Raw genomic sequence first — 12,996 nt, 5'->3', positions numbered from 1 at the left:
GATCTCTTAAATGCCCCCAAACTAGGCGCATCTACAACTGCAGCAGGCAGGGCATTCCAATCCCTCACCACCCTCTGGGTAAAGAACCTACCTCTGACATCCGTCCTATATCTACCACCCCTTAATTTAAAGCTATGCCCCCTCGTGCTAGCTTTTTCCATCCGAGGAAAAAGGCTATCACTGTCCACCCTATCTAAACCTCTAGTCATCTTATATGTTTCAATAAGGTGCCCTCTTAGCCGCCCTCTTTCTAACGAAAACAACCCCAAATCCCTCAGTCTCTCCTCATAGGACCTTCCCTCCATACCAGGCAACATCCTGGTAAACCTCCTCTGCACCCTCTCCAATGCCTCCACATCCTTCCTATAATGTGGGGACCAGAACTGCACACAATACTCCAAGTGCGGACACACCAGAGTTTTGTACAGTTGCAACATGACATTGCGGCTCCTAAATTCAATCCCCTTACCAATAAACGCCAAGACACCGTATGCCTTCCTAACTACCTTATCTACTTGATTCCCAACTTTCAGGGATCTATGTACACATACACCTAGATCCCTCTGTTCATCAACACTATTCAGAGTCCTACCGTTAGCCCTATACTCTACACATCTGTTATTCCCGCCAAAGTGAATTACCTCACACTTTTCCGCATTAAACTCCATCTGCCACCTCTCGGCCCAGCTCTGCAACTTGTCCAAGTCTCTCTGTAAACTATGACACCCCTCTTCACCACTTACCACTCCTCCGACTTTGGTGTCATCAGCAAATTTACTGATCCACCCGACTATACCCTCATCCAGATCATTTATAAAAATTACAAACAGCAGTGGCCCCAAAACAGATCCCTGAGGCACACCACTTGTAACCGAACTCCATGACGAATACTTTCCATCAACCACCACCCTCTGTGTCCTATCTGCTAGCCAATTCCTGATCCAATTAACTACATCACCCCCAATCCCATACATCTGCATTTTCTGCAGAAGCCTTCCATGGTGAACCTTATCAAACGCCTTACTAAAGTCCATATATACCCCGTCAACTGCCTTACCCCCATCCACCTCTTTGGTCACTTTCTCAAAAAACTCAATAAGGTTAGTAAGGCACGACCTACCCTTCACAAAATCGTGCTGAGTATCTCCAATCAATTCATTACTCTCTAAATAACTATAAATCCTATCCCTAATAATTTTTCCTAAAACTTTGCCCACAACAGAAGTAAGACTCTCAAAGTCAAGATTTTTAGATCAAGATAAGTCTTGAAAATAAGACTTTTCTTCTTTTCTTGAACCTATGCTGTAAACGAGAAATATTATCACTGAAAATTTCAATCTAATTGATGCCAAACTGATTCGAGAAAGAAAAGATGCCTTCATTGATGATCTAACCTTTACATTGTTACAATATCTGGTTTATGTCTCGCATTAAGAAAAATGTTTTATAAAGATATATTTTTCATATGAACAGTATTCAGAATTTAGGGCATGATCTTACCGGCTCGCCATGCTGGTCGATTGGAGTGACGAGCCAGTAAGATAGGGTGAGTGGCAAAAAAATGGGTTCATGCCCGGTTTTTCACCTCTCTCAATCTTGCTAGCACCATTTTGCTGGTGAAACCATGGAGGCACATTTCAATATTAATGACATGATTAGCAGGTGGAACCAGAGGCCATTAAAGCCCCGGGTGGTCACCCCGGCAGTGCCAAGGTGTGAGGCCTGAATGGATGGAGCCTGGCAGGGAGGAAGCTCTGTAGCGGGGAGTGGGAAGGGAGAACCCTGAGATGGGAGTTGATGAGGTGATGACAGATCTCCCAGTACACTATGTATACACAGTATACGGGAAGATTAGGGCTCCTGCGCAATGGTGCCCCTGAGTTCAGCAGCCTCACAGGTGAACTGAGATTCCACCCTCTCCCACCTTACTGGCAAAATACGCATTATGGCATTTTCTTGCCTGTTTGACACTGAGAATACTTTGGAGAAAATTCAGTACTTAGTGTTTAATCTAGTTCAAAATGTCATCAGTTGTAAGTGTTATTTAACTGTATTGTTCAGTCACCAGAGACAAGTCACTTGGAGGCACTTATGTGGGCCAGGAACCAATGGGCCTAATATGGAGCATGAAGCTTGCACCTGGCAGTCCCCCTGGAATGCGGTACAATTTTTAAAAATGCTACAGACGTTAAACAATATGCATCTGCTTAAAAAATAATAGCTGCTTATATTTATATTTGTTTTCTATATTTGTGTTTCTTAAACCTTTGGGAAGCAAATAAATTTATCATTTCAATGATCAGAAAATTGGAAGAAAATATGTTCCTGTCCTATTTCTCCCTATTTCATTTTCATTTCCATTGGTCATCTTCACATGAGCATAATAAAATTACATCTTATTTTTTGTGAAGTTTGCTAAGAAATGGTTTTCCAGTTTGAAGCTTATTTTACTGAGCCTGAATATTGTACTTCAGTCCCAGTGCTGTGGCACTCCCTTGTATGCTCGAATGATATTTCCTGATTTCACACAGCACTAATTCTGTAGTTTTTCGAAGTGAACTTACCATATATAGTGTGTTGCAGGCCCATCCTCACTGAATGTTATTCAGTCAGCGCAAAGGGTAGCGAGGTTTCCCAGCTTGGGTCACTGTCTGTGCGGAATCTGCATATCTGGGTTTCCTCCGGGTGCCCCAATTTCCTCCCACAATCCAAAGGACATGCTGGTTAGGTGTATTGGCCATGCTAAATTCTCCCTCAGTGTGCCTGAACAGATGCAAAAGTGTGGTGACTAGTGGATTTTCACAGTAACTTCATCGCAGTGTTAACGTAAGCCTACTTGTGACTAACGATAAATAAACTTTACACTATCCATTTAAGACAGTCAATAAAGTGGAGATTTTCATTTCATCCATCTGGATTGACTTTAAATACTGGTACAAGAATGAAAGTTTTGTGTTATAATACCTTACAATTTTTGGACCTTTTTAAATGCAGAATTGGGGATAGTGGAGCTACTTTAAACTTAGCATTTTTAATTCCTGTAAGATAAAAGAGAGTCAGAGACAATAGGAAATATTGCTAATAATAAGCAATTTGTTAATCTGTCTTTATTGATGAAAAATTACTTTGCATTTGCTTTAAAGTTTAGTTTCAATTGTGACTTTCTTGGCGGCCTTCTGTCTTGTGAGTTGATGGCTTGTGTTGTGGTCGACTCAACCTGGTATGGTTTAGGAACCCGAGTCTGTCATGGGAGTCTATGTCATATTTGCTTAGGAGGAAGACTGAGAAGATCCAGGATACATTTGCCTCTATTTTCTCTGGGTCCTCTTCTTGGCCGGATTAACTTTTTGTTTCATCTCATCCCTCCAATGCCTTTCCAAACAATCAGCCTCCTGAGTTCATGGCTGTCAGTGACTACAAGTTGTAAGTATCAATATCCACCATCTTCCTATGCTGACTTTGTAGCAGAGGCTTGGATGCCCAGCAGGTCATGGTCTGTAGCCAGAAGGTCTATGGGTGCCTGATCATCATCCATTCGATGAACATGGCTGAACCAGCGCAGACATTGATGGGGTTTAACAGTGAATGTAAGCTGAAGGAATTGGTTGTAATATTTGTATTGATTTCAGCATCAGATAAATGACTAGATATGTGAAGCTTTCAACAGCTGTAGCATTAAATAAAGCAAATTACTGCAGATGCTGGAATGTGAAATCAAAGAGAAAACGCTGGAAAGTTGCAGCAGGTCTGGCAGCATCTGTAAGAAGAGAAAAGAGCTGATGTTTTGAGTCCAGATGACCCTTTGATGCAGATGAACCTGCAGCGTTACTTTGTCAATTACATGGCAATGACTTGGACCGTGACATTTATTTTACGAGTGCTGATAGTCAAACCAAATGAGAATCTGTCCATTTTTCTACTGAAAGTGTTCCTCAGTGTGGAATTCTAGTGCGTAAAATCACTGTAGAGCAATTCTCTGACAAGGACTTGGCGCACTTTTGTCTTGCCCTCAGGCTAATCAGAACAATTTTCTATCAGTTCAGACCCCTCTACAGATGCCATGAAGATATTGACAACACAAGAGAGGAACATGCCAAAAAGTGCCAGTGGCAGAACGTGATCCTGTTTAGAAGCAAAATATTGAAGATGCTGGAATCTGAAACAAAACAGAAAATGCTGGAAAATCTCAGCCTGTCTGACAGCACCTCTAGGGAGAGAATACAGCCAGCATTTCGAGTCTAGAGCTGGATGGTGATCCTATTTAACTCCACTGCAGATCTCAAAGGATTCCAATGTTGCCCCTTCATGGCTGACTTTACCCATGATATTATCATTGAAAGAGATCACACTGAGTAACTTCAGAGACGAGACAAATTTCTCTCGCAGCTCAAATAGACTGTCATTGCTCAGGTGATTAAGGTCTGCTTTGTTCATGGCACTCCTCTTGCAGCTGTTGGACTGAGAAGATCACGTCAATTCTGGATCTCCCAGTTCTGAAACCACTTTGGGATTTGGGACAGATACGTTTAGCCAAGATCTGCAGCTTTGACAGGAGTAACATGGGCAAATATGTTTGCCACCATGCTCAGTAAGGAGGTGCCTCAATAGTTGTTGCAGTCCCTCTTATACAATGTCATAATAGTTTCATCGTTTATATCATAGGGCACTTTCTTCTTCCTCCAGCAGTGATTTCCTGTGCTTGATGAGTTCAGATGGTGTAGCGTTAGCATCTGTAGCTTTGTCCACGGCAAATGAGTCAGTGGCTTTGCTAAACTTCACCACTATGGATTTGGAATTCAGCTGTTCAGACTGCATTGCTATGGGTCTGGAGTCACTTCTAATGATGGCTGGTTTTCTTCCCTGAAGACATTAGTGAAGCAGGTGACAATTGTTTGGTCACCATTAGACATTCATTGAATTAATCTGAGATGGTGGGATTCAAACCCAGGTCTCCAGAGTGTTACTGTAGGTCGCTGGATTACTGGTCCTTTGACAGTATCACTGTGCCATTGCCTCCCCTGCAGTGTTTTGTATGATTACATGAAGAAAATAACATTGAACTAAGTGAATCAAATCATAACTACAGCCTTGTTAAATTTCATAGCAAATTATACATGTAATGGTTCAAATAAACATCATCATGTAGAACATTGAGCAATAGATTGTATAAACTTTAGTGTCAAACCGGAAAGAAAATTATTTTACAGTTTACTACTGGCTTCAGGATTGCCTTCTATTTTCTCTTGAGGTCAACTGCAGCCATTCTCTAACTTCATGGCATGCAGCTGAGACCAATGAACTTGCCCAGATTATACAAATAGCTCCAGGGTCATGAAACATCTTGGAAATGGGCAAAAGATCTGATTGTATTAAATAGGCAAACGTATGCCATCACATTTTTTCAGTTCTATGTTGACTTTTAGTTGCAAGTTATAATCATTGAAAATGCCAATTTACCTTTTAGGCTGAGAAAGAAAGATGTGACGGTTCCATTTTCGGTAACCATTTCTGTTTATGATGGATGGATTTCCAATAATTTTGACGAACGAGTAGTCCTGGCATCTGTTGTATTAGAACGTTTTTACATGGCACCAGGCACTACCAGGTTAGAGCTCAAAGAGGGTCGTATCATTGGAACAATGTTCTTTCCACCAGGTAATGAGAGGTGTGATGCAAAATAATAAGTTTCATTATTTATCTTTTTTTTTTGTTTGTACCCTACATGCCATGGATCATGCTGTATTGATGACTTTTTTTCAGTTCTGTCCCAGTGAGTTTCCATATTTGATTGCTGATGGATGTAACTTTCTGTCCTTTTTCTTACCTGATTCCTTACTAACTACAACACCTTTTAAATAGTACCATTAACATACTAATACACTCTCAGGTGCTTCACACAAACATTTTCACACCAAACCACGGAAGGAAACATTAGGTCATATGACCAAAAGCTTGTTCAAAGAGGTAGATTTTGAGGAGTGACTTAATAGAGGAAGACCAGGCAGAGAAGTGTAGTGAGGGAATTCCAGAGCTTGAGGCCTATGCAACTGAAGGTGTGGCCACCAATGATGGTCTGATTACAATCGAGGTTGTTCCGTAGGCCAGAATTAGACGAGTACAAATATCTTGTGGGGTTGTGAAGCTGGAGGAGGTTATAGAGATGGGGAGGGCCAAGGAAATAGAAGAATTTGAAAACAAGGATGAAAATTTTAAAATTAAGAGGCCAATGGAGATCAGCAAGCACAGGTATGATTGGGAAATGGAACCAAATGCGAGTTGTGATCCAAGCAGTCCATGGTATTCTCAGGTGTGGTCTCAAGCACACTGTATACAATTGTTGCAAGATTTCTCTACTTGGTTATGATCCATTCGCATGCAATATAGGAAACACTCTATTTGCTTTCCTAATTGCTTGCTGCATTTGCAAACTAATATTTTGTATTTTGTGCACAAGGACATCAGCATCCCACTGTACTACAGGATTCTGGAGTCTTCGTGAATTTAAATAATGTTTTGCTTTTCTATTCTTCCTACTAAGTGAGATAATTCCACCCTTTTCCCATATACTCCATCTGCCAAATTTTTGTCCTCTCAATTTTTCTCTATCCCGTTGCTGACTCTTTTTGTCTGCATCTGTCCCTTCATCCAAGTCGTTAATGGGTAAATAACTGAGACCCCAGCACTGATCCCTTTGGGGGTCCCCCACTAATTACAGTCTGACAACCTGAAAGTGATCCAGTCCTCCGGACTCTCTCCTGTTAGTTAACCAAACCTCTATCCGTACTGATTTATCACTCCTAACACTGACTTGTTATCTTGTGTAGTAATCTTTTATGTAGCATTTTATTAAATGCCTTTGGAAATCCACGTACACTGTGTCTACTGACTCTTCTTTATTAACCCTGCTAATTATATCCTCAGAAGCTTTAACAAATTGATCAAACAAGATTTTGCTTTCATACAATCAAGGAGAATCGATAGGTTTTGATGTGATTTTCTAATTATCCTGCATATACTTTTTTAATAGGGGATTCCAGCATTATCTCAATGTCAGACATTGGGGAAACTGGACTATAGTTTCTTGCTTTCTGTTTCTCTGTTCTCTCAAAGGAATGTTAAATTCTCCCTGGGCTGACAGGAAGATCTCACTGGCACAGACTATAAAAGTTCTATGCAAATGTTTAAGAAGTTTTATTTTGATTTACAGGTAAACATTACCTGCAGAAAACAGAACTATAATTTAGCATAACAATAAATTGGCTGTATTCTCAGCAAAATTGTAGGACAGGAAAATGCACATGGCCATAATTGGTAATCTTCACCACATCATCTGAACTACATAACTTAATGTATCAAAAATTCCTATGTTAATATATGATTTTGTTTTGTTGTGGTGTTGGCTAATGTTCAGTAATGGCACTGATGCCTCTGTCAGAAGCTCCATTCCAGAGATTTTAGCACATCATCTAGATTAACACTCCATTGCTGTTCTGAGGGACTGCTGCATTGTGAAAGGTGCTGTCTTTTGGATGAGGTGTTAAATCAAGCTCTCATCTGTCTTCTCGGATGAAATTTTAACAATCCTGTGGCACTAGTTAAAAAGCAGCTGAATTCCACTACCTTCCTGGTTGACGTTAATCCCTCAGCACATAAAAACAGATAATCTGGTCACATATCCCATTCTTGTTCGTAAGCTCTTCCTGGCTGCAATGTTTCAAACAGTACAACAGTGACTACACTTCAGAATTGTTTTGGATCATCCTGTGATTCTGCAGAATGTTACATAAGTGTTTATTCTTTACATTTGTGAAGAAATTAAACATGCTATGTATAGGCAGGTTCTACAAAATTTACTTTCAATATGTAATAATCATTTAGCTGTAGTGCACAATGTCTTACTGAATTGCAACATCCTGTTAACTGCATTTTAGAACTACACTTACTATTGTCTTTATTAGGTCCTGGACCATTTCCTGCAGTTTTGGATCTGTGGGGTGGTGGAGGAGGTCTTGTTGAATATCGTGCAGCTCTTCTTGCATCACGAGGATTTGCAACTTTAGCTTTGGCTTATTTGGGACATAAGGGAGTTCCACAGCCACTGCAACTCTTTGACCCAGAACTCCTTTACTTTGAGGTAAAGAAACATTTAATGGGTTGCACTGATTTGGATTTGCAAAAGTGATAATTAGGTAGTTGGCAGATGTTTATTGCAGTGCACTTATCAGGAAAACATCAATGTCAGAAGTACGAATATGCCAAAGAATTGTAAAATTTGGACTGATGGTCACATGCATAATTCCACTGATTATTTGCTGAATAATTAAGAGGAATTAAATTCCAAAAACATAATGTAAAGATGATGTAATTTTCACCGTCATCAGTCTTTTTTTAATTCATTCATGGGGCATGGGCATTGTTAGGTGGCCAGCATTTATTGCCCATCCCTGCTTGCCCTTGAAGATGGTGGTGAGCTGCCTTCTTGAATCGCTGCAATTCATGTGCTGTGGGTTGACCCACAATGTGTTGGGGGGGGAAATTCCAGGATCTTGACACAGCCACTGTGAAGGAATGGCAATACATTTACAAGTCAGGACAGTGAGTAGTTTGGAGGGGAACTTGCAGGTGTTGGTGTTCCTATGTATATCTGCTGCCCTTGTCCTTCTAGATGGGAGTGATTGTGGGTTTGGAAGGTGCTGTTTAAGGATCTTTGGTGAATTGCTGCAGTGAATCTTGTAGGTAGTACTAACTGCTGCTACTGAACGTCGGTGGTGGAGAGTGTGGATATTTGTAGATGTAGTGCCAATCATGCAGGCTGGATGGTGTCAAGCTTTTGGAGCTGTACCCATCCAGGCAAGCAAGGAGTATTCCATCATACTCCTGACTTTATATAATTGAATTTATACTTCAGCTCTGTTATTTCTTATGGATCCCATTTTCTTCCCATTGAATATAAAAGTAGGGAGGTCTTGCTGCAACTGTACAGGGCACTGGTGAGGCCGCAGCTGGAGTACTGTGTGCAGTTTTGGTCGCCACACTTACGCAAGGATATTTTGGCCTTGGAGGGAGTGCAGAGGAGGTTTACTAGGCTGATACCAGAGATGAGGAGGTTGAACTATGAGGAGAGGCTGAATAAACTAAGCTTGTACTCGTTAGAGTTTAGAAGAATGAGGGGAGATCTCATTGAGACGTATAAAATGATGAATGGGATGGATAGGATAGAGGTGGAGAGGCTCTTCCGGCTCAGAAAGGATAGTAGGAGTAGAGGGCACAGCTTCAAGATAAAGGGGGGGCAGTTTAGAACAGAGTTGAGGAGGAACTTCTTCACTCAAAGAGGGGTGAATCTCTGGAATTCTCTGCCCATTGAAGTGGTGGAGGCTGCCTCGCTAAATATATTTAAGACGCAGGTTGATAAGTTTTTGATAGGCAAGGGGATTAAGGGTTATGGGGAGAGGGCAGGAATGTGGAACTGAGCCACGACAGATCAGCCATGATCTTATTGAATGGCGGGGCAGGCTCGAAGGGCTAGATGGCCCACTCCTGCTCCTATTTCTTATGTTCTTATGTTCTGACAGTATTTTGAATGCATTTGTCGTCAAATCTCCCAAGATGGAACTCAGGTTTTGTAAGAATAAGATGTTATGCCAAATTATATTATCTGAATTGGAGGGATCTTGAGGTCTGTCAGTAATGCGATGGTGCCCCAACATTTTTCAGAGGAGATTTCAAAATTTGGGAGTACTGGAATTTTGCTGCATTTGGAGGGCAGGATCTAACAGTTCTTTGGAGGAATGTGGGTAGGGATGTGTGAGATGGGGATTGCATGATGTGCCAAGGAGAATGCGACATGAACTGCCTTTAGCTTCTTTTAACAGGTAAGTCCCCAACCCTCTTGTAACACTGCCTATCAGCCTCCTCTTGTGTATCATCAGTTGTCCTCTTGTGCCATCAAGGCACCTCCTGTGTCCTTGCTGCATTCACTTTCAGTGGATACTGGTATGGATCAGACTGTGTTCATACTCTTCTTGCCAATTTGTCTAAATTTTAAGTACTCCTGAGACTCTTGGGGTGCCAAACGACTGGAGCATTGCAAATGTTACACTCCTGTTCAGAAAGGGTGCAAAGTTAAGCCCAGCAATTACATGTTAACTACGGTGGTGAAGAAACTTCTAGAGACAATAATTCAGGATTAAAATTAATAGTCAAATTGACAATACAGGTTGATTTTAAGGGAATTGAGGGCAAATAATATTTAGCTAACTTGCTAGAGATTTTTGAAGAGTTAACAATGTGTTGATGAGGGCAGCTTTAACTAAAAAAAAAATTACCTTAATCTCGAACTCCACACTCGCCCAAATTGCTGCCTCTCCGTGCTGCTCCACAGGAACAAGGAGGAGCAGCATGGTGGAGCAGAGTTGAAAGGACTGAATGTCCTACTCCTAATTTGAATGTTTGTTTGCTCTGCTGAAGATCTAGTATCACTGCAGCAAAGCTAATTCAACATTTGGTGTTTATTATTGTCAGATTCATAGAGATGTGTAACATCACAAAAGGCATTAAATATTGTATTTGCTGATCCACAGGAGGCCTTTAATACCCTGAATAACCATCCAAAGATTTCAAAAGGCAACATTGCTATTTTGGGACTCTCACTTGGATTCACAATTGCACTCATGATGGCAGTAGAGATTCGAAGTATTCATGTAAGTTGACTGGGCATGAAATATACTTAGATAAGAAGAATAATACATCCCACAGATAATATAAAGTTGATGAAAGTATTGTGGGACTCCTTTGATGCTTTGCTTGTTAATGTTGTTATAATTACTGTTCCCCTCAAGTAACCAAACAATGTCACAGAGTGGTTCAAAATGCTTTACTGAAGACTATAGCTGTAGGACCCTGACTTAGGTCATTAAGTCCAGTCAGAGTACAGAATTCGGAAATACACAAGCTGTTATAGTTTCAAATTCAATTACAAGTAATTAGTATATGCCAATCAAGATATAGGAGTGATCTCTGTCTACTTGTAGTTATTGATTATGGCTACACTGTTCATAAGGTACAGATATTAAAACCAGTCACAATCACTTTATGCTTGCTTAATTATAATATCAACCACTGTGAGGTTTTAATTGCATCAGTAGATTATCTTTGCAAACCCCAGCTGTGTTTGAATATTCGAACACAAATCAATCCTCCCATTCCAAATCCTGGTTTAATGGCCTCCCCCAGGCTAAGACATCTTTCTCCTCTTCTGCTTATTTGGTAATAGCAGTTTACCATCCTGGTATGCATGTCTGTGCTGTTAAACTTTTGTGGTTTGCCTCGTTTAATGCTTTCACTGGACACAGTTATTAATATAGCTACTATTCTCCATAATTATTAGTATGGATATTATTCCCTCTCAGAAGTATACAATATATCAAATTCAATTATCTTACAACTTTGATGTCTTAACTACTTTTGTCTAAATTATATTAGTTGTAAGTTGTCCATCAAGTATTTATTTACTTGTAGCTTTACAACTAGCTTAAGAAATTGTGGAATGCTATGTGATTTTGCAGTAGGGGTTTATTCAACTAACTTTGCTCTTTTGCTGAAGAAATCATACCTCTGGCAGGGCTACCTTAAAGTACATTTCTCAACAAACCAGTGTATTTCTGTGATAATATATGATTAGTGCTTTGGCCTTTCAAATGGATTTATTTGCTGAATATTGATCACATTATTTGTTACCCAATTTCTTGCCCTTGGATTTATTGGGCGGCACGGTGGCACAGTAGTTTGCATTGCTGCCTCACAGCGCCAGGGATCTGGGTTCAGTTCCCAGCTTGGCTCACTGTCTGTATGGACTTTGCACATTCTGCCCCTGTCTGCGTGGGTTTCCTCTGGGTGCTCCGGTTTCCTCCCACAGTCTGTAAGATGTTCTGGTTTGGTGCATTGACCCGAAGTGACTAGGGGAATTTCACAGTAACTTCATTGCGATGTTAATGTGAGCTTTTCTTGTGACTAATAATTAAACTTTAACTTTATTTTACTTTTAGTTTTATTATGAACACAAACATGTTTTATGCATCCACTGCAGTTAGTTGATCCATTTAGTTATGAATGTTCTGCTTTTCCCTTAGCCCAAGTGCTTAGTCTGCATCAGTGGAAGTCATTATCATTTGCTTGAGAAAGGAAAATCAGATGCTCATCCTGCCTTTGCGAGGTAAATTAATTTATTTTCCTGGTGTTTCATGTTATGTATATGCTCTCCCCTCTCCCCTTCCCTTGGGTTGTAATTCATTTATTGCAAGGGTAATGCTTTTAACGATCAGAAAGATGCTAGAATCGATCGTGAAAGAGATTCTAGCTGGGCACTTATAAACTCCAGGTAATTAGGAAGAATCAGCAGTGTTTTGTGAAAGGAAAATCATGTTTGATCAAGTTAATGAAGTTCTTTTGAAGGAGTAACATGTGCTGTGGATAAAAGGAGAGCCTGTAGACCTGGATCTCCTGAAGGCATTTGATAAGGAGTCACATCAAAGGTCATTTATGGAAGGTAAAAGCTCAGGTGTGGGAGATAATATATTAGCATGGATAGAAGGTTGGCAGTGGAAAACAGAATGTGCATAAATGGATCTTTTTTTTCAGAATGGCGGATGTGATGCAAGGGTCTCTGCTGGAGCCTCAACATTTTACAATTTATATCAATGACTTGAAGGAAGTGAGTGAAGGCATGGTAGCTAAATTTGCAGGTGACACAAAAATAGGTAGGAAAGTATATTCTGAAGAGGGCATAAGGAGCTTGCAAGACAGATAAAGAAAAATTTGAGTGAGTGAAGAAAATGTGAAGTTGTTCATGTGGCAGGAAAAATAAAAGGTCATAGATGGAAATAGCTGCAGAATTCTTGAGGTGCAGAGGGAACTGGATATTCCAGTGTATGAGTCACAAAAAGTTAATGTGCAAGTACAGCAAGTAATTAAGAAGGCAAATGGGATGCAATCCTTTAT

The 12,996-nt window shown here is 40.4% G+C and overlaps 1 protein-coding gene across 6 annotated transcripts in view; it reads left to right on the top strand.

The window, feature by feature from the left end:
* The window catches only part of LOC145355464 (peroxisomal succinyl-coenzyme A thioesterase-like), a 50,033-nt gene that overhangs the window by 16,204 nt on the left and 20,833 nt on the right, over positions 1-12,996 (top strand). For all 6 annotated transcript variants that reach the window (XM_080207601.1, XM_080207603.1, XM_080207600.1 and 3 more), the window contains 5 exons: positions 2,062-2,161; positions 5,465-5,655; positions 7,959-8,134; positions 10,581-10,700; positions 12,129-12,211. In XM_080207601.1, the coding sequence (XP_080063727.1) occupies positions 2,062-2,161; positions 5,465-5,655; positions 7,959-8,134; positions 10,581-10,700; positions 12,129-12,211 (670 nt within the window). The remainder of the gene's footprint in view (positions 1-2,061; positions 2,162-5,464; positions 5,656-7,958; positions 8,135-10,580; positions 10,701-12,128; positions 12,212-12,996) is intronic.

This window comes from Carcharhinus amblyrhynchos, chromosome 19 (assembly GCF_965287045.1).
Source record: "Carcharhinus amblyrhynchos chromosome 19, sCarAmb.v2.hapA, whole genome shotgun sequence".
Lineage (NCBI taxonomy): Eukaryota > Metazoa > Chordata > Chondrichthyes > Carcharhiniformes > Carcharhinidae > Carcharhinus > Carcharhinus amblyrhynchos.
The sequence above is the reverse complement of the archived record's forward strand: the minus strand, read 5'-3'. Positions and strand labels throughout refer to the sequence as shown.